At 41.6% G+C, this 18,540-nt stretch overlaps 3 protein-coding genes and 1 pseudogene across 8 annotated transcripts; 2 read left to right on the top strand and 2 right to left on the bottom strand.

The window, feature by feature from the left end:
* The first annotated feature begins 2,151 nt into the window (after positions 1-2,151).
* Positions 2,152-4,626, top strand: LOC116213052 (wall-associated receptor kinase-like 9). The gene is made up of 2 exons (XM_031547860.1): positions 2,152-3,112; positions 3,237-4,626. Exons 1-2 carry the CDS (start codon positions 2,269-2,271, stop codon positions 4,406-4,408), a joined length of 2,016 nt encoding a protein of 671 aa, XP_031403720.1. The 5' UTR covers positions 2,152-2,268; the 3' UTR covers positions 4,409-4,626.
* On the bottom strand, positions 4,565-9,477 carry LOC116213015. 6 transcript variants are annotated; one of them, XM_031547823.1, is made up of 8 exons: positions 9,348-9,477; positions 9,054-9,242; positions 8,308-8,530; positions 7,232-7,939; positions 6,746-6,801; positions 6,375-6,664; positions 5,957-6,261; positions 4,565-5,829 (listed from the first exon to the last, which is right to left on the bottom strand). In XM_031547823.1, the coding sequence occupies exons 3-8, from the start codon at positions 8,425-8,427 to the stop codon at positions 4,690-4,692; spliced, it is 2,619 nt and encodes an 872-aa protein (XP_031403683.1). In that variant the 5' UTR covers positions 8,428-8,530; positions 9,054-9,242; positions 9,348-9,477; the 3' UTR covers positions 4,565-4,689. The 6 variants fall into 6 exon arrangements, with proteins under 6 accessions (XP_031403683.1, XP_031403704.1, XP_031403697.1 ...); XM_031547844.1 differs by lacking the exon at positions 9,348-9,477 and having other exon boundaries at positions 7,232-7,323; positions 7,708-7,939; positions 9,054-9,341; XM_031547837.1 differs by lacking the exon at positions 9,054-9,242 and having other exon boundaries at positions 9,348-9,441.
* On the top strand, positions 9,367-14,108 carry LOC116213070 (annotated as a pseudogene).
* On the bottom strand, positions 14,045-18,293 carry LOC116213063 (protein LUTEIN DEFICIENT 5, chloroplastic). The gene is made up of 16 exons (XM_031547870.1): positions 18,084-18,293; positions 17,808-17,970; positions 17,279-17,495; positions 17,109-17,180; positions 16,887-16,997; positions 16,616-16,807; positions 16,347-16,508; positions 16,168-16,263; positions 15,984-16,085; positions 15,709-15,741; positions 15,355-15,435; positions 15,175-15,257; positions 14,909-15,040; positions 14,668-14,728; positions 14,509-14,574; positions 14,045-14,410 (listed from the first exon to the last, which is right to left on the bottom strand). The coding sequence occupies exons 1-16, from the start codon at positions 18,193-18,195 to the stop codon at positions 14,222-14,224; spliced, it is 1,872 nt and encodes a 623-aa protein (XP_031403730.1). The 5' UTR covers positions 18,196-18,293; the 3' UTR covers positions 14,045-14,221.
* Positions 18,294-18,540: the final 247 nt, after the last annotated feature.

The following is an 18,540-nucleotide window of genomic DNA, read 5'->3' as shown; positions in this document are numbered from 1 at the left end:
CTATAACTATTTATTTCTAAAATTCAAAATTTTATAATTAGAAAAAGCGCAAAAGATCGAGAAAATTACATTCAGAAACGAAGTGTTTTGGGACCATCTGGCACAACCCACTTTTATCTTGCTTTCGTGTATATACAGATAAGAACTCAGGCATAATATACTGTAAAGACAAAACCATTCCAACAGAACTTGTGTCCAATAGAACTTGTGTCCAACAAGTTGAACCATGCTAAAATTTTATAGATGTTTGTGTGCACAAGTTCTGTTGGAATGGTTATTTTAATATGGTTATTATCTTTACAGTATAATATGTCTAAGTTCCTATATTACTTAATGTGATAACATATATAGACATTTTTTTATTTGCAAATGACAAACTTATAACTGTTCTAACACTTCTTTTCTATTAAAATTATTTTAACATTCAAATCAACACATACACACACACACACACACACACATATATATATAAGTCCCTAATTCAAACTTATAATTATTCAAAGAAGTCATATTTTGGTCGATGTGATTTTTAAAAGAAGCCATATTTTGGTAGGTGAGGGAACATAAGCAAACTATATGATTTTTCAAAGTGATTTTGGTAGATGATGGAATTGTTATTGATATTTTGGTAGATGAGGGAAAAAAAGACTGTGATTTTTTCAGTTAAAAGGTTTATGGCATGCCATCCACGTGGGCAATCGTCTGCCACATCAGCACCGTTAAAGGCCACGTCAACAGTTTTGACGGCTCAATTAACGGATTGGTAGATTAGGGAAATAGAGGTAAAAGTTGTGATTTTTCAAACCAAAATTTAGAAAAATTGGTAGATTGAGGAATCTCATGAAAATAATTGATTTAGGCTATTTTCACTAAATAATAAAAAAACTTGTTACTAAATAAGGTAGGTGATTAATACTCACCAAATATTTATTGCGGGAGTTTTACTTTTACCTTTTAGTGGGCCAATCCAGCTCAGTCTAGATTAGTTAGAATCTATTAGGGCCTACTGACTTTTAGAAAAGTCTTCTTTATTTTTCTTTCCCATTTTTTTCTCATTTTCTAAATTTATTTCTCTAAAGAAAATTAAGAAATTATTTTTACAAACTCAAGATTAAGAATTTTCAAACTTAAATTCAATAGCTTATAATGATTGGAAACTTTCCAAACAAAGAGACGAGAATTGACGTAATTAAAAAACAAAATTATTAATAAAAAGAACTTCCAATTAAAGCGGAGAGAATTGAAAAACTATCAAAAATACTTCTCTAAACTACTTTGAATTTAGAGAATTAGAAAAATCTCTTTTCTTAAAAAAGCTCTTCTTCATTTGAGATAGGTAAACACATATTTTACAGTTTACTATTTTATGAAAAATTTTCAAAATTTTCTCAAAGTAAACAGGGCCTTAGATTTTTGGGTATTAGAGTAATTCTAACTGAGAAAATTCAACAAAAAGAAAATTCTAATTACATTTCATGGAAATTGCCTCGACCGCGTCGACACTTACCGTAGATGTCTCTATCAATTGATCGCCCTTCCCCTCCGTTACGTTCGACGACAATCTTAAGCCATAAGAAAATTTGTATGTATACACACACACACATACATAGTAGAATTTCATGCACAGAGAGATATGGATATGGCAAGGTGAATAAAAATAAAGACACGAAAAAGGTGAATGTCGATGCTAGTCCTGTTTCCTGATTGTCTGCAAGTTCATTAGATTGTGCTTTCAGAGCACCGCCAGGTTACAATGAGCTCGGATGTACTAAATTTGGCAACCGAATCTGTTTTTTGCCGTTGTTGATCAAATTTATGCAGAAACAATTGACACCATGTTACCTCAGGGTAAGGTAGGTACACCAGGAGCTTGTCTTGGAGAACAATTCATCAGTTCTCATGTTCATGTACCAGTTTACGGCAATCAATCTTTCAATCTCCTCCTGTTTATTGGTAAAACGCTGCTTTGTTCTTGGTTCCTGTATTGTACTTTCTGCAGTCAAAAGGAGCCAGCCCAACGATGATTGGTTGATTCAACAAAAGCGACTAGCTCTAACGAAGTTGTGGAAAATTCGAACTGGCACTTTCCTTAGTCATGTTTGAATTTTAAGGGTCGTGTGCTTTCTTCCAAGCCACCTGTCTTTCCAAGTTGAAAATGGCGCAGTCTAAAATTTCCCAGAGAGATTGTCAGGCATTTGATATGCAATGATCTCTGGCTAATCCTTCTGCACCAAAACACATTTCCTGCTGTCCGAACACGAGCTACCCATGAAGCTCTCTGCCATCTCAGTCATTCCATTAACCTTCTTCTTCGTGTCAGTGCTTCATCGTCCTTCCAACTGCCAACAACAATACATCGGTGCAGCGGTGACCAACTGCTCCTCCGCTTCATTGAGCTCAAATGGTTACCTCTGCAATGACAACCCCCAATCCCAGTGCCAGTCTTTTATGTCTTTCCGTTCTATCCCACCTTATGATACTCCCTCGAGCATAGCCAACCTCCTCGACTCTGACCCGTCCAGCATAGCCTCGTCGAACAACTTCACTTCCATAGGCGAAACAATCCCTTCCAATCACTTGGTCATCGTTCCGGTCTCCTGTTCCTGCTCTGGAAGTATATACCAGCACAGCGCCACTTACACTGTCACCCGAGGCGATTACTACTTCAGGATAGCAAACAGTACATATCAGGGCCTGACCACCTGCAAGGCCATCTTGGGTCAAAACTACTATGATCCAGAAGATATCCCGATTGGCGTGAGACTGGTGGTCCCTCTAAGATGTGCTTGCCCGAGCACAAACCAGACGCAGAGCGGATTCAGCGTCTTGCTTACATATATTGTGGCGCAGGACGAGACTATTGAGGAGATAGGGCCAAGATTCGGAGTCAGTAAAGAGACAATAATGAAGGCAAATATGTTATCCAACCACAGTATGATTTACCCTTTAAATCCCATTCTGATTCCACTAAAACTCGAGGATTGCAGAGAAAGTCCTGGAAGTTTTTACTGCAGCTGCCCGGATGGCTATCTTCGTGTCAGTGGCCTGGGGCATTTCCTGTGCATTCGAGTTCCTGGTAAGAAGTTCCCAATCAAGCTGGTTGTGTCCATAGGTAACTGTCTCTCCTTCAGTCTCTCCAGCTTTTACATATGACCATTGTTTACCTTGTTTTGATCAAGTCTAATCCCGAAACTTAAACGTTCGATGTGCGTAATGCATATTATTGGTTGTATCAGGTGCCAGCATTGGTTTCGGGTGTCTCTGTCTCTTTGTTTCCGCTTACCTGTTGTACAGGTATCTCAAGAAGCAGAGGTCAAACAATATCAAGAAGAAATTATTCGAGCAGAATGGCGGGTTTTTGTTACAACAGAAGCTGGCATCCTTCAGAAGTGGCGAAAAGGCAAGAATTTTTACCCGAGAAGAGCTTGAAAGAGCAACAGACAACTACAGTAAAAGCCGGTTTCTTGGTCAGGGAGGCTATGGCACGGTTTACAAAGGCATGCTAGAAGATGGTACAATAGTCGCCGTGAAAAAATCGAAAGCTATTGACAGAGAGCGAATCGACCAATTCGTGAACGAAGTGGTCATTCTATCACAAATAAATCATCGGAACATCGTAAAACTTTTAGGATGTTGCCTGGAGACCAAGGTTCCAACACTTGTCTACGAATATATTCCAAATGGAACCTTATCGCAGCATATCCATCAAGATCGCAATTTCTCCCTTCCTTGGGAAGACAGACTTCGAGTTGCGTGTGAAGTTGCCGGAGCAGTAGCTTATATGCACTCTTCTGCTTCGGTTCCCATATTCCATCGCGACATTAAGCCTTCCAACATACTCCTGGATGAGAAGCTGGCTTCAAAAGTATCTGATTTCGGTACTTCAAGGTCAGTTCCATATGATAAAACCCACATAACCACAGCAGTCCAGGGTACGTTCGGATACTTGGATCCTGAGTATTTCCAGTCGAGCCAGTTCACAGATAGAAGTGATGTCTACAGCTTTGGAGTTGTTCTTGTTGAGCTCCTCACTGGAGAAGGGCCAGTCTCCTTTGCCAGAGGTGAAGACGAGAGGAACAGAGTCGCGAACTTCATGACCATGGTGAGAGAAGACCGTTTGGGTGAGACTTTAGATCATCGGGTTGCAAACGAAGCAAGAAAGGAGGATGTCAAAGCCGTAGCAATGCTTGCCATGAGATGTTTGAGATTGAACAGGAAGAAGAGGCCTACGATGAAAGAAGTGGCGATGGAACTAGGACTGAGGAACTCACAGAGTCTCTTGCAAATCAACCAAGAGGTTCGTTCGATGAGAGATGAACCATTCCAGCACTGTGATGAAATCCACCAAGAAATACTCGATAGCACCTCCTTTTCCCTGTATACTGAATCTGGGTCGATCCCAAGATGATCCAGGAAGTTCCACGCTACGAGGTGTCAATGCTTCATCAGTATTTATGGGCTCGGTCTCTTCCTCATCTTACCTTTTTAAAGCAACATTTGCTGTAATGCTTGATATCAACATGTATTGCTTGATTGTATGGTAAGATTTCAACTCAAGACGAACTGCAGCAATAAGTGGATTTCTTATTTTCCCAATATTACATTTCCAGATTCACAGTTGCCTCATCGCAAAAATACTCTACAGCACCTTATTAATTCTCAACGCTAAAGTTCCCACCTTACTGAGAATCACGCCCTAATACAATTATCATCAGATATGGTCTCTTCTGAAGATGAATCGCTGTTGATGACGATAAAGTCATTTTGCTTACTAGCACGAGGCAGAGAGGAACTGCCCCATTCAGCTGCCCCGTGCCTGACAGGGTCTCGAGCATCTGAGGTGATATTCATTCTGGGGCATGGCATACTGGAATCCGAATGAGGTCGAGCAATTTTTGCCGATCCAGAATGAGATGTAGGCATAACATATGATGCCGCAGTTTGATATGTTAGTCCTGGAAGAGGGATATGAACTTCTCGAAGCCAATGAGGCAAACCATCATTTGCCTCTGCAACGCTGGTGAAAGGACCATTTAACGATCTCTTGTCGTATCGCTCCATGAGATAATCCTTGTAAAGGTTCCTCCCTGTGTGACCACCAGTTCTGTGTAGCTGTCCAACTGGAAAATCCCCCATACTAGTCCCCTCCTTATGCATGTATAAGTCCCCGAGCGAGAGTTGGGTCTCATCCAGTAAGTTTCTCCTTAGAGCCCCAGCCCCACCCCTTCGTCTCAAACTACAATTATGTCCAGAAGGAAGCCCTCGCGGTCTTGAGATTTTGCTCTGTGATGAGCAAGCCCCATTGAAAAGTCTAATCTGCTCCTCCTCCCACCGCTCAGCTAGGTCTCTGGCCACTCTAAATGGAGAAAAATGTAACCTCGGATCTCTTAGCATAGCTTCCCAGTTGCTTCTCCCATATCTTCTCACACCAATCCACAGATAATCCAACTCCTCCTCTGACCACGCTATGGAAGCATTTGAAGCTCTAGCACGACCTAGAATGCTATCAAGCATCAAACTGCGTCTCAGAAGAAGTGAATGCTGATTTGTAGACGAGTAAGGGAATTGATGCTGCAAATATTCTTTGCTTTCACTTTCAGGACTTAGCAATTGTATTGAGGGGCAGTTTCTATGGGTGCATCCACTGAAATTGGGGTCAATAGGCGGAGGTAAGCCTTGAAAAGGATGTCGTCCAAAGAGCTGCTCTGGACATGTATTAGCAATACCCAACTGAAGAACATCCCCTGCTTTAGAATCTTTAGAACCAACCGTTTCGAGGAGGCTGACTGATGATTTTATGGCAATTTCATCATTTTTATCTGGAAACAGCTGAAAAGATGAGATAGAAGAAGAGTATTAGTGATGGCATGCATCTTTTGCAATAGAACATAACAGAGAATTAACACTGGAAAAGTTGAGCAGTGAATTGAACAAGTTTTGCCTTGATTCTACAGACCTGCATGCATTTGTTTTTGGATGCATCTTCATCCGGAAAAACAACAGAAGATTTGCCCCTGTCATGTTTGGGGTTGAAGTCTTCCGCAAGGCATGAATCTCTAGGCTTTTGGGGGATTTGAAAAAACTCATCGTCTCTCCCATGTCGAACTTTCGAGGCACTAGAAGGAGATAATTCTTGCAAAGAAGTGTCACGAACTTCAAAAATAGAGGATCGTGAACCATGGGGAATTTCAACTGAGCCATTGATGGAATTAGTATCAAGTGATATATTCAAATCAATGCCCTCCTTCTGCCCAGATGTATCTGTAATCAAATCACACATAATGAGGCAGAGGCATCTGCAAGACTTTTGGCTTAGAAAACCATATGCAATATTCCATAGTCCAAGCCTTTGATCACATGGTTGAGTTCTATACCTGAGGGTGCAACAGAAAGGTTCAAGTAAGAATGGTCTACTTCTCCTTTGTTCACATGATTGACTCTCACATGATCGCCAGTGGGTGTTTCGACTCGAGAATTTTCTGCTTCTTGGCTGTTATTAGCATCCAAATGGAGATCTTTGATGGTATCACCTAGAGAACACCTAAGATAATGATCTTTGATCGTAGTAGAATCGGATTCATGCTTGATTTCTCGTTCAGCACTAGCCGAAACATCCACAGGAATGTTATCTCCGTTCGGCACTTCCTCTTCGTTGACCATAGAACTGTGCTCATTAATTAGTACAAACAGTCACGCGTATGTTTACTAAATTTTTGAACAAGCAGCTTAAATTATGGGAACATACATCTCACTTCCAATGCAGGATCCTCGACGAGCTGATATAGCATCAATGCCTTTCATCTGTAACAACCAGTCAAATGAGTGACAAAAGATTTATAAGTAAGCAAATTAATAATAATGTAAACCAACACTGTTTTGAACACAACGTAAACCAACATCAGGTACCCCTTGATTATCTTCTCCAACAGGAATTATTTTTTAAAACCAATAGCATTCTTTTTTGTAAGTAATTAAACCAATACCATTCATTATTCAAGAATTTATTAAAATCCTCTGTTCACGATCCTCCTTCCCTTGCTTCTTGACTGAAGAACTCTTGGGATAATTTTCAGTCAATCCTTTTGTATGTGAATATCATGCATGCTCATAAGTTTTAAACTAGAAGCACCATTTAAACCATACAATGAGTAAGTAGGTAATCTCTAATGCCATTACATGCATGCATATTCAGGTTCAGAATATCCTTAAGTTCATAAGAAGTAAAGCATACTCGATCAGTGGCCACTATCGCATCTGAATTGTGGCCTGACAGTATTGTAGAAGCCGCATGATCTCTAATGCTGCCTCCATGATTAGCCACATCTGAAGCATGAGGATTAATATTAGAGGAGGTGCTCTGTCCCTTAGCAGACAGTGATTCGCTTTCTCTACCAAAACCATTTACATCTCTTTTCCTCTTATGCCTTCGACTGAAGGTAAGTAAAGCAGGAGATTGCTCCACTTCTCCACACGAGTCGCAAAATAAATTGGTGGGCTTTTCTTCGATAATTGAACAATCAACTTCCAGGTTTGATGTTTCAAAACTTGAGGCATTTGCCTGTGAAAAATCATGATTTTCCTTGGCAGATGCACTAGGAAATGACGACCTATCTGTGTCATCACCTAGAACTAACATTTGAGAAAATTTCCCTACAATGCTATCATGATGTGTTGTAGATTGATCTTTGTTATTTGGAGGCAAATTACTCTTCGGGAAGCTATGCACCACTGGTTGACTATCCGATTTCTTCACAGGGGTATCTCTCCAAGGAGTGCTTATTTGGGGCAATTCATTCGAAGAAACTGTTAATGGTTCTGCAGTAGATTCTTCAACACCTTCCTCTGTCTTTACTCTGCAGGATTTCTCGACAGGCAAAGAATCTAAAGAATCTCTTGCAATGGCACAGCTGCTAGACGGCTTTTTGCCATCATGGAAATCCTTCAGGAAAGTAAGTGACCAAAATGAGAGCAGAAGACTAATAGAAGCATCATTGTTCAAATGGAGGCGGTGAGTATTGCATGTTCAAATCAAGAAGGACCATGCTTCAGCTTCATAGAGACACCATAAGCACTTCACAAGAGAAAAACGGAGGATGCAGTTTCATAAAACTTGGACCATAAACTCAAAGATGCAATCGCAACTTGATCTCCCACCACAGCATATAATATATTCCTCTTTTTTCGAAGTTTAAGTAGTTCACAAAGCAAAACAGCCTCACAGAGTGATAGTTATAATAGCAGTTTGTTGCCGCCGCCACAGAATAAAACAAAAGCGCAAGAACACTTCCAACAACAGTTAAATCTCACCTGAGAATCTGTTTCCCGACCCTCAGAGGGCAAACCACATTTCCAGTTTTCACAAGCAAGGCCACTAGTTGATGAAAGCCGCTTTCGCTTATATGTTAGCAAAACCTTCCGGCCAGACATTTTAGGTTTCTGAGAGAAATGTACTAGAAATGGAGATGTCTCGAGGCAGCTACCCAACACCAACCATTCATGAAGGAATCATCCACGCTTATGAAATTGGCACCTACAGCAATGAATGAACAAACACTTCTTGTTAATCAAAGCCACAGTGAGGATGAGCACCGGAAGATGCTTTAGGCACACATGAAAGATTCAAGATTATTCTCATTCGGCTCCGAACTCGGACACAGCTGCAGACCATATCCCCAGTTGCACTTAACTTCCAACCAAAATCAGGTTCAATTAACAACTATAGAGTTCTACATCAAAGAATGCTAATCCCATCAGCTAAGTTAGAATTCCAACTCAGACCAGCAAGCACTCCACGGCAGACAGATATATACTTCTCTTCCAAAATGTAATCACACGCAGTCACAGCAAACCCATTCAAAACTAATTCACTTCTCCGAGCGCCCAATAAAATACCCAGAAACTACGAAGTGGAAAAGTTAACAAATTACCACTCAAACAGGGGAAAGATTTGAACTTGCTCTTTAGATAATCGATGAAGGAGCAAGTTCAGCATCTATATTCGATGAAATGAAACAAAGAGCAGCTCATAGAAGAGAAATGGAGGACGATCAAACCAGGTAAAAGGGGCAGGCAAAGCAAGCTAACTCCTCCCTCCCTCACTCACTCTCTTCTCTCTCTTCTTGTTGGTTGTCTATCAAGTTTGAATCTTTTTGTCTCTCTCTTTTAGCTGGGCGAATCTTTTGTCTCTCTCCAATGCATAAAGGTCCGAGCTTTATTTACATTCTTGCCTTTGGCTTTGGTTTCTGTTTTACAGAACAGAGAGAGATAGTGAGAGAGAGAGAGAGAGAGAGAGAGAGAGAGCGAGCGAGCATTTTATCAGTGGGGAGTGGTGAAGGGATGATCGAGACCTTTCATCCTCTCCTCCTTGTTTGCAAGGCTTCCTTCCTTCTTTCCTTCTTTCAGCTGCTGTCCGGTTCCTGCCTGCGTCAATTGTCATCTCGACCACAGCAGCAGCCTTTCCTATGTGGCCCCACAGAACAGTGCTGTCATCTAATCTCTCTTTCTCTTTCCTCTCTCTCTCTCTCTGTCTCTCTATCTGTGTCTGCCCTTCTCCCACGCGCGCGACTGCGGCCCACGCGCCAAAGCGTCGTGCATGGCGGGGAGAAACTGGAGGGTGCCACGTCACCCAAACACGCGGGACCCACTTGAATGTACATCTATTGCTCCTCTTCGCACGTGTGATGAGTCCCGGAAGTAGCTGTGCTGGGCCTCCATGATGTTACTGTCATGTCACCCCACGAGTTTGGGCTCTTCCAAGCCTAACCAAGCCCAAACCTGGTTAGGCTATAGCCAGTGAGCCTAATTGGGACACAAAATCTGATGATGTTCTTGAGTATGAATGAATGCCACTTCTGTCTGTTCAGAACAATGCCTTGTTTTGCAGATTTTTTTCCCCCTTCTTTCTTGCATGATCATGGCCAGAACCATTTCTTGTTTCTGGAGAATCTGTGCGTGCAGAAGCTGAGACTTCCACTAATTGCAGAAAGACATTCACGAAAACATCAGTTGTCATCCGTTGGAGGTCATCATCTGCTTTACCATGTAGTGGCGTAGTCGGGGGCAGTAAAGATTGTCGCTTGAAGCTGGTTCAGCTTGACTCTGTTAAGACCTTGACGAGTGAAGCTGCAAGAAACGGTCAGGACTTCGTGGGTCACTGCCAAGCTATTTCTCCGTAGTGTGTGCGTTGACCCACAAGGAAAAGAATGGGAATTACGTGTCAACAAGAGATTCCTCGGATGTCGCCTTTGCTTCCTTTGTGACTGTTCGTTTAGCCTCAGCTCATGGGGAAAGAATCGTCCAGATCAGGTCATTTCCGCCTTAATATTTATTTTCTTTATATAAAAGAAAGGGACTTGTAATGGAATCTATGGAGATTTCATGACGGAAAAAGACACCCCAACTGTTCATAATCCAATGAGTACAGCAGTCTTTTCTTTGAACTTTCGTTTACAAGGGCATAGCATAACCCTTCTGGCCTCCTCTGGCTCGCAGAAATGGAACTGAATCACTTCCCCTGTCCTGCTGATGTTTCCGTTGACATGGAGGAGGCCGCCACCACAGTAAATGACCGTGGCAGTAACTCTCCAGGTTCACCCGCTTTATGCTTCTGTTTCTTTCCTCTGTTACTTCGTTTGCAAGCTTTATTTTTCTTGTCAAGTCTATGACTTGGCAGTTTCAATCTTGTTTTAGAGAGTGTGTTTATCCGTTCGATTCCTCAAGAGCGTGCCCGATTGAGATAACCTGCAATTTATCGCACTAATGAATATAACATGATTGTATGGATCCTTCAAAGCGTTTTACTCATGAGTTAATGTGCTATTCTGCAGGTCTTACGTACAGGATTTCACCGATAAGACTTGCAATTGGAGAGGCATCAACCTCAGGATCAGGAATATCAGATGACATCGATCAGCCCCAGAAAGCTGAGAAAGTTAAACGTGATAGTTCTCTTGGTCTGTTTGTGGGGGAATGTTTCGACAAGAAAAGTACTCTTGATAAGAGGGTATTTCTGCAAGCTGTACTCTTCTTGCAGTTGGCTGTATTGGCAACGATAGGATAATTTACTAACCTTCCTAAAGCTTTTCAGCTCAAGTGGATAAACCAAGTTGCTACTGTTAAAGAAGATGGAACCGTGCAAGTCGAAGTTCTGGTGGATATCAAAGAAGAGACATGTGACTTGGGCCGTGGAGTCACCTCCAACCGACCTACATATGATGACTCCCTTGATGCAGAGTTCCCATACTTACCTCCTCTTCAGATAGTGATGCTTATTGTTGGAACACGGGGAGATGTGCAACCCTTTGTGGCAATCGGAAAAAGACTGCAGGTTAGGCATCATCATTTTACACTCATCTTACCCGCCATCCGAATCTGAGCAAGCATTAACATGTATCTGGTGGGATGTGCTCATGGTTAGATTTGAACCTTTTTCTTATAAAGCTGATTGTATACAATCTGCTTTTTCAGAGAGATGGCCATAGGGTAAGACTAGCAACTCACTTAAACTTTAAGGATTTTGTCTTAAATGCTGGATTGGAATTCTATCCATTAGGTGGAGATCCTAAAGTTATTGCATGGTGTAAGTTCGTATACCTCCTTAGCCCTGCATCCAATATCTATTTTGGATGGGAAGATAAATTTCGGTTCTTCTTGCTTATCTTCCAAACCGAATCCAGGGATTATAGGACTGGGGATGATCTTTCTTGGTGCAGATATGGTCAAGAACAAAGGCATCCTGCCTTCAGGACCGTCTGAAGTTCATGCTCAGCAAAATCAACTCAAGGACATAATATTCTCTTTACTTCTACTTGTATGGATCCAGATCCTGATTCCAACTTACCGTTCAAGATGGATGCAATAATTGCTAATCCTCCGGCATGTGGTGAGACTCTACGGACTATTTTGATGCTATTTTACCCAGTTATACTCGAATGCGCTCGGAGTTAGTGAACTTATGTTTTTGAAAGAGATAAACTAATTTGACAGATTTACTTCTTCAGGACACATGCACGTAGCAGAGGCACTACAAGTACCACTCCATATATTTTTCACAATGCCATGGACGTAGGTCTCATCTGGTTTGAACTACTCCCAGCTCTTGCTTTTAGCATCTAATATACTAACTCAGTTATGTCAAGTCATTTTCTCGATGAGATTTTCAAATAATCATTCTCATTTTTTATATGAATTCATGCTGATGTTGCCACCATTTTCCAGCCCTACCATCGAAATTCCGCATCCTTTTTCACGTGTAAAGCATGCGGTTGGATATAGAGTACGTCCACTGAAGGGACTGCTGATATTTGATCTTTCTTCTGTTTACATACCGTTGATTACTATGTTTCGGCATTTTGCAGCTTTCCTACCAAATCATTGATGCACTAATGTGGCTCGGGATAAGGGACATTGTTAACGAGTTTAGAAAGGAGAAGTTGAAGCTGAGACCTGTGACGTACTTATGTGGATCGTATAGCTTTCCTCCAAATGTGCCCTATGGTTATATATGGAGCCCTCATTTAGTCCCTAAACCAAAAGGTAGAGTTCATACTTCGATGCTTGAATGTTTGCTTGTCAATTGCATTTAGTACATAGATTTTACCACTGTCAAGCTTCCTCTGGTGTCTGGCCTGCAGATTGGGGAGCTGAGATAGATGTGGTTGGGTTCTGTTTCTTGGACCTTGCCTCGAGTTACAAACCTCCAGAATTGCTTGTGAAATGGCTAGAAGAAGGTGAAAAGCCCATCTACTTTGATTTCGGTAGCCTTGTGAGTTCCTCAAAAGTATCTGTATCGCCGCTAAGATGTTTTACTGTGCTCATATATTGATCACGAAGATGTACATGTATTGCTTTCAGTTTCAGTTTCACAGTTATATAATTGGAATGCTTACTTCTCGAATTCGAGCATTTTAATAGTGATCTCAAACTCCATTTACTTTCATGTCTATCCACAGCCAATTCCAGAACCAGGAAAGATGACGGATATAATAGTTGAAGCTCTCGAAATCACTGGACAGAGGGGAATCATAAACAGAGGATGGGGCGGTCTTGGTAACTGTAAGTTCCGCCGCCTCTCTCACGTGTGCTTCCTACACAAGTATGGATCTCACCATTCTCGATCTCGTTCTTCAATCTCCGTGCTTTGATTTCCTCTATTTCTTCCTCCTATTTTTCAGTAGCAGAACCCAAGGATTATGTCTTCTTACTGGAAAATTGCCCCCACGACTGGCTTTTCAAACAATGCAATGCTGTGGTAAATATGCTATAACCTGCCGTTAGCCCTTACTAATACTATAATTGGCGTCTTTTGATTGTCCCTTAACCCGGCAATCCGATATTTTGTTATATGGAGTGACCCACCACATTGTTCACTAGGTACATCATGGGGGTGCCGGAACAACTGCTGCTGGTCTAAGAGCTGCGGTAAATAAAACATTCCACTCTCTTTAAGACAGCTCGTGCAGTCTTGCTTGCTTACGAGTTGTATTTTCTGATCGGGAAAACAGTGTCCGACGACAGTTGTGCCTTTCTTTGGAGATCAGACCTTCTGGGGTGATCGGGTGTATGCCAGAGGGTTGGGTCCTGCTCCCATTCCCGTTGACAATTTCTCTCTCGAGAAGTTGGTTGACGCAATACGATTCATGCTTGATCCCAAGGTATTATATCATTTTGTCATTTTCTCAGAAAAAGAGGATGATCAGTTTCTTAAAAGGTTACTGCAGGTGAAAGAAAGGTCCATTGAACTCGCGAGAGCCATGGAAAACGAGGATGGGGTGAATGGAGCAGTGAAAGCCTTCTACAAGCATTTCCGTCAAAGACTCTATGACTCAGACTGCGAGTCCTCACAGCAACTTGGGCTACTTTCAGTAAAACGGTGTTTTGGTTGCTCATGAATTTTCAGAAGAATTCACCTGTGCTTGTGAAGCCCTGTATCAAAGAATTCTTTGAAGATCTCTTTTGTATTGATCCATTATAGGAAATTCCCGTGAATACTGTCATTTAAAATCTCGACTCTACTTAACATAACCATCAGAGACGCGCAGTTCGATAGATTTCTGCAAGAGATTGATAACAATCTCCCATTGCAATGATGATTCTACAATTGATAACCAGATGTAGCTGACAGGTACGTTTTAGAAGTAAAAAATTTCCTACAATTGACTTCGGTTCTATCTCTTTCTTACTATACAAGATAAGTAGCCATTCTGAATATGGCAAGAAACAATCAGGAATGGGTGGACGAAACTTCACCCTTCTGAGAAAGCACGGAATCATCTTCATTGTTGCTAGTGGAACCATTCATGTTCAGTGCCGGCATCTCTAGTGTGGGAAGAACAGGAGGCTTCATTCTTCGTGTGACTGTCATTTTCAATCCTTCAGTAGTGTGGATTGTTGCTCCAGTGGTCATGTTTACCTGGATTTCATCGTCGTATTTAGCACTTATGTTATCTACGTATGAGAAGAAAAAGAGGAAGAAAGATGGTCCCCTCATGGAATGGAATGATTGCTTACAGGAGGTGCTCCAAGTGCCACCTGAAAATTAAATCTCTGCACAAGCATGGCAACGGCTACTACTGTCTGCAGAAAAAAGATGAAACAAAGCTGATGTAGCTGCCAAGAAATTGAGATGGCTCTTTTTCCGAGGACACAACGATGTAATTATAGCATTACCTCGAATGAAGCGAACATATCTCCTACACATTTCCTAGGTCCTCCACCAAAAGGCAAGTAACTGAAATTGCGAACCATATAGTGTGAGAGAACGAGCAGATACATCGATGATAGCAAGTTCTTGAATCAGAGGAATTCTGATCCAACCAAGCAATGAACAGAGTCATTCTTATCAAGATCAACCTTTTTTAAACAGGAAATGAAAAGCTTTCAATGGCTTTCTACATCCAAATTCACATACCAAAAGTTTTGGTTGGTCTCATTTGGATTGGGTCCATCTAAAGGCCATCTTTCGGGATTGAACTTGTCTGCATCATCCCACAGATGTGGACTCCGATGTAAGTTCCAAACAGAGATGAAGACATCTTCACCCCTGTCAAATCAATAATTTGTTATCATCATAACCGGTTTATGATCTAAAAGACAATGATTATTGGATAGAGAAGGTTTTAGCTGAGACATATAAAGTAGTTAAGAAATGAAAAGCTGACATTGATGAGGCTTCACCTCTTTATAGGGTAATTTCCAAGGACATCATTTTCCAGTGATCGGCGAATCAGCACAGGTGGTTGAGGATAAAGCCTTAAGGACTGAAGAACAGAATACAAACATCAAACCAACTGAAAAGAACTCAATGCCTCCACGATGACTTTCAAAAGTTTCTGGAGACAGTGATATTATTCATACTTCATTGATAACCCGAGTCGTGTATTTGAGTTTCTTCATGTCTTCAATTGTTGGATAGCGATCTCCTAGAACAGAATCAACCTACAAAAATATCACCAAAAGGTAAAATAGTAATATCTTTGAAATCATAATACTTGAATGCTACAGGTAAGACCAGATTTGTATGCAAGATAAGAGATTTTTATGACGAAAAGATAGTATATCTGCTGCCATAATCTAGATTCTGAGTCTTTGCATGGTACAGTTAACTGAGCAAACCAAGACAATCTTCCCTGGTAAATTGACTTCCCAGGGGCATATTCTCCTTATGAAATGTACAATCATTTGAAAGCCACATAAGATATCTAAATTTACCTCGTTTTGCAGATTTGCCACAGCTCTAGGTTCCTGTAAATATGAAAAGTATAAATTAGTCCCTTTGTTGATAAATAGTATATATTAGTCCCTAGTCGTTGATAATACAGAAAAATAGTATACATTTGTCCCTAGTCGTCGATGTTACAGATGGACTGCAGTTCGATTTGCAATGAAGTGACCTCATACGCCAAGTTTACCGTAAGTATAAATTTCAACCTTTTAGATGAAATGGTTTGAACCCCATTGACAAATAATGGAGCTAGCCATAATACCTTGGAGAGAAGATAAAATGTCCATGTTAAGACAGCAGCAGATGTTTCATGTCCAGCTATGAGCATTGTCATCAAGTCATCCCGGAGTTGCTTGCTTGAAACCTTCAAAAAGTGGGGCAAGTTCTAGAAAATTATTACTCGGTTTCATAAAGCAATTGACATGTCCAAAGTGAGTACGACGTACATCATCTCCAGATGCCAAGAGAAAGTGCAGAATACTAGGATCCTCATCATTCATATATTCCTCGTGAAACTGCAAATCTTCTTGCTCTACCATCCTCTGCAACAGCAAGGAAATGACTATTGATTCCCTTGCTCAACAAGCAGAACCTATATGCATGATTAAAGTAAGAGAGGAGTTACCTTGCATATGGCGATTAAATCATCAAGGGTATCGTTGACCAACTTTAGAGCTGCATTAACTTTCTTTTGCCTCGGAGAGATGTCCTTCCATATAGGGATTTCCCAAGTTGGGATAGGTGCAACACTTCGGTCTTCTGCCTCTCGTAGAACAGTGTAAACGGCCTACTCTTGACGTGAAGTACAAGTCAGGAAAGCCATAAACTACAGCAAAACACAAAAGAGGCAGAGTTGAAGAACTTTAGTGAAAATTTTTTTAGGGGCAGTAGTACCTCAACTATTCCAGTGTCATTGGTCAGCGAATCAAAATCATAATTGAACACTGCCTTTCCAATGATGTCCAGGGTCAAACGGGAGAACAAAGACTCCATCTCTACATCTTCCCCATCAGAGGCAGCAGCGTCGAGCTTCTGGCAAAGCCTATCCGATGCTTGTCCAAACAAATTTATCATTGCCGCTACATACTAAAATTAACAAAAGAAAAAAAAGTTAAGTATGATACAAATGAAGATTTGCAAGTTAAACCACCCCGATGTACATTACCTTCTGATGCAGAGCAGGAACTATGGCACGTCTTCGAACTCTCCATATTTCCCCATCAGCCGGAATAAGGCCCTTTCCCATAACAAAATCTAAAATCTCTGCCAAGATACCCTGCCCATTGATATACGAAGTGAAGTCAGAAATTGCAATCACCATTACATTGTACTAGCTACCGATGAGAAAGGAAATAATACACAGAATAATGAGCCAATAAGTATTTACCTTTGAATAAGATTTTGAGTTGTCCTTCAATATATGTTTAGCAATAGAAGGGTCGGAAACTATCAAGAATGACTGCATCATGAAACCAATCATTGTTGAAGAGAAATGTCTCGTATGAAGTTGAGAAGTACCCCAAAAAAAAAAACACCTAGTATATCAGAAGAACAGACCTTGGGGCCAAATGTTAGCCTAAAAATTCCACCATATGTGAGGTAAAGCTCGTAAAGGGGGATGAAGAAGGGCCCATTTCGAATGGCACTAACTGCACCCTTCGCTTCGGGAATCTTTGGATAATCCTTCCCACCATCAACCCAGTTGAAGATAGCGTCCAGACCCTCATCGGGAAACCCCAGTTTCGACAGCCCATTCCTCAGGAAAGCTGAAAATCTTCTTCCACAGAAAAAGCCAAAGGGTCAATATATCCACAGCTTTGAACTTGAAATTTAAATGTCGACCATAGTTTTCTGATTTATGGTTCAACTCGGGGCCTATAAAGAAGATGTTTCGCCATAATTAGACTTAAACATCAGCTGAATTTTCTACTTGACCTACCTGCTTTGTCATCATCCCAATTCAACAACACCCAGATGGAATTTTCCGAGATTCGAGAAGAAAGGTTCACATCCCTCCAGTTTAGACGTATATATGCAGAATCAAAGCGAAAAATTTGTTATATACAGTTCCCTGAAAATTGCATACCTTGAACGTTGGACTGTGAATTCCCCGGAAGCGATCCTCGCAGACAGCTCTGCACGCCGCTTCTCTTCGACGAGCCGCTCGACGCCCTTCGCGGCAGTTTCCAGCGAGTCGGGCTCCTTCCCATTTGAAGAAACGCAGGCGATTGTGGAAATTCTCACACTCCCTGCAACCCAATTCAGGAGAAGCATGAAAATCACCAAAAAAGAGGAGATCAAGAATGAGAGGATTCATCCGTACTCAAAAGCGAAGAACAACAGCAAACAACATAACACGTACCATTTGGTTTAAAGGTGCTTGAAGATAAGGTTGAGAGCCTGCTGGCGGGGGGAAGCCGCATTACTTGGAAGGTCTGAGGCGGGACATGAAGCAGAGAGAAGCTCGCAGCCATCGGCGGATGACTGAGGAGAGCTTCCAAGATTCGATGGGCTCTGCTTCAGAGCTCTCGAGCTGGGGATATGAATGGCGGCAGGGGGGGGGGGGGGGGGGGGGGGGGGGGGGGCGCTCACGTGAAGCAGAGAGACGGCCAACGTGGTTTTTCTTCCTCCCAAAAGCGCACCCGAGAAGACGACAATGGGCCCAAATGTCGCGGTCTCAACTACTTGCTAAAGACGGGAGTTGGAATCTTCCCCTAATGGTCGTTAAAGAGTAACCTTAGATTCCGTTACGGTTTCATGCAGTAATTTCCGGTTCAGGTTGCAGGTGCCGCAAGTGTTAATGGTCGCCATCCCGAACA

This window comes from Punica granatum, chromosome 1, assembly GCF_007655135.1.
Source record: "Punica granatum isolate Tunisia-2019 chromosome 1, ASM765513v2, whole genome shotgun sequence".
NCBI classification, from domain to species: Eukaryota; Viridiplantae; Streptophyta; class Magnoliopsida; order Myrtales; family Lythraceae; genus Punica; species Punica granatum.
The sequence above is the reverse complement of the archived record's forward strand: the minus strand, read 5'-3'. Positions and strand labels throughout refer to the sequence as shown.

Bases quoted from the DNA above. Each gene is read 5' to 3' on its own strand.
- LOC116213052 (XM_031547860.1), top strand. From the start codon at position 2,269: ATGAAGCTCTCTGCCATCTCAGTCATTCCATTAACCTTCTTCTTCGTG. The intron at 3,113-3,236 runs GTAACTGTCTCT...TGGTTGTATCAG, and splicing joins CAAGCTGGTTGTGTCCATAG to GTGCCAGCATTGGTTTCGGG.
- LOC116213015 (XM_031547823.1), bottom strand. From the start codon at position 8,427: ATGTCTGGCCGGAAGGTTTTGCTAACATATAAGCGAAAGCGGCTTTCA. The intron at 7,940-8,307 runs GTGAGATTTAAC...ACTTTCCTGAAG, and splicing joins GTCGGGAAACAGATTCTCAG to GATTTCCATGATGGCAAAAA. The intron at 6,665-6,745 runs GTATGTTCCCAT...TAATGAGCACAG, and splicing joins TCCTGCATTGGAAGTGAGAT to TTCTATGGTCAACGAAGAGG.
- LOC116213063 (XM_031547870.1), bottom strand. From the start codon at position 18,195: ATGGCTGCGAGCTTCTCTCTGCTTCATGTCCCGCCTCAGACCTTCCAA. The intron at 17,181-17,278 runs GTCTGTTCTTCT...TTCATGATGCAG, and splicing joins GGCTAACATTTGGCCCCAAG to TCATTCTTGATAGTTTCCGA. The intron at 16,509-16,615 runs GTACTACTGCCC...CGTCAAGAGTAG, and splicing joins ATGACACTGGAATAGTTGAG to GCCGTTTACACTGTTCTACG.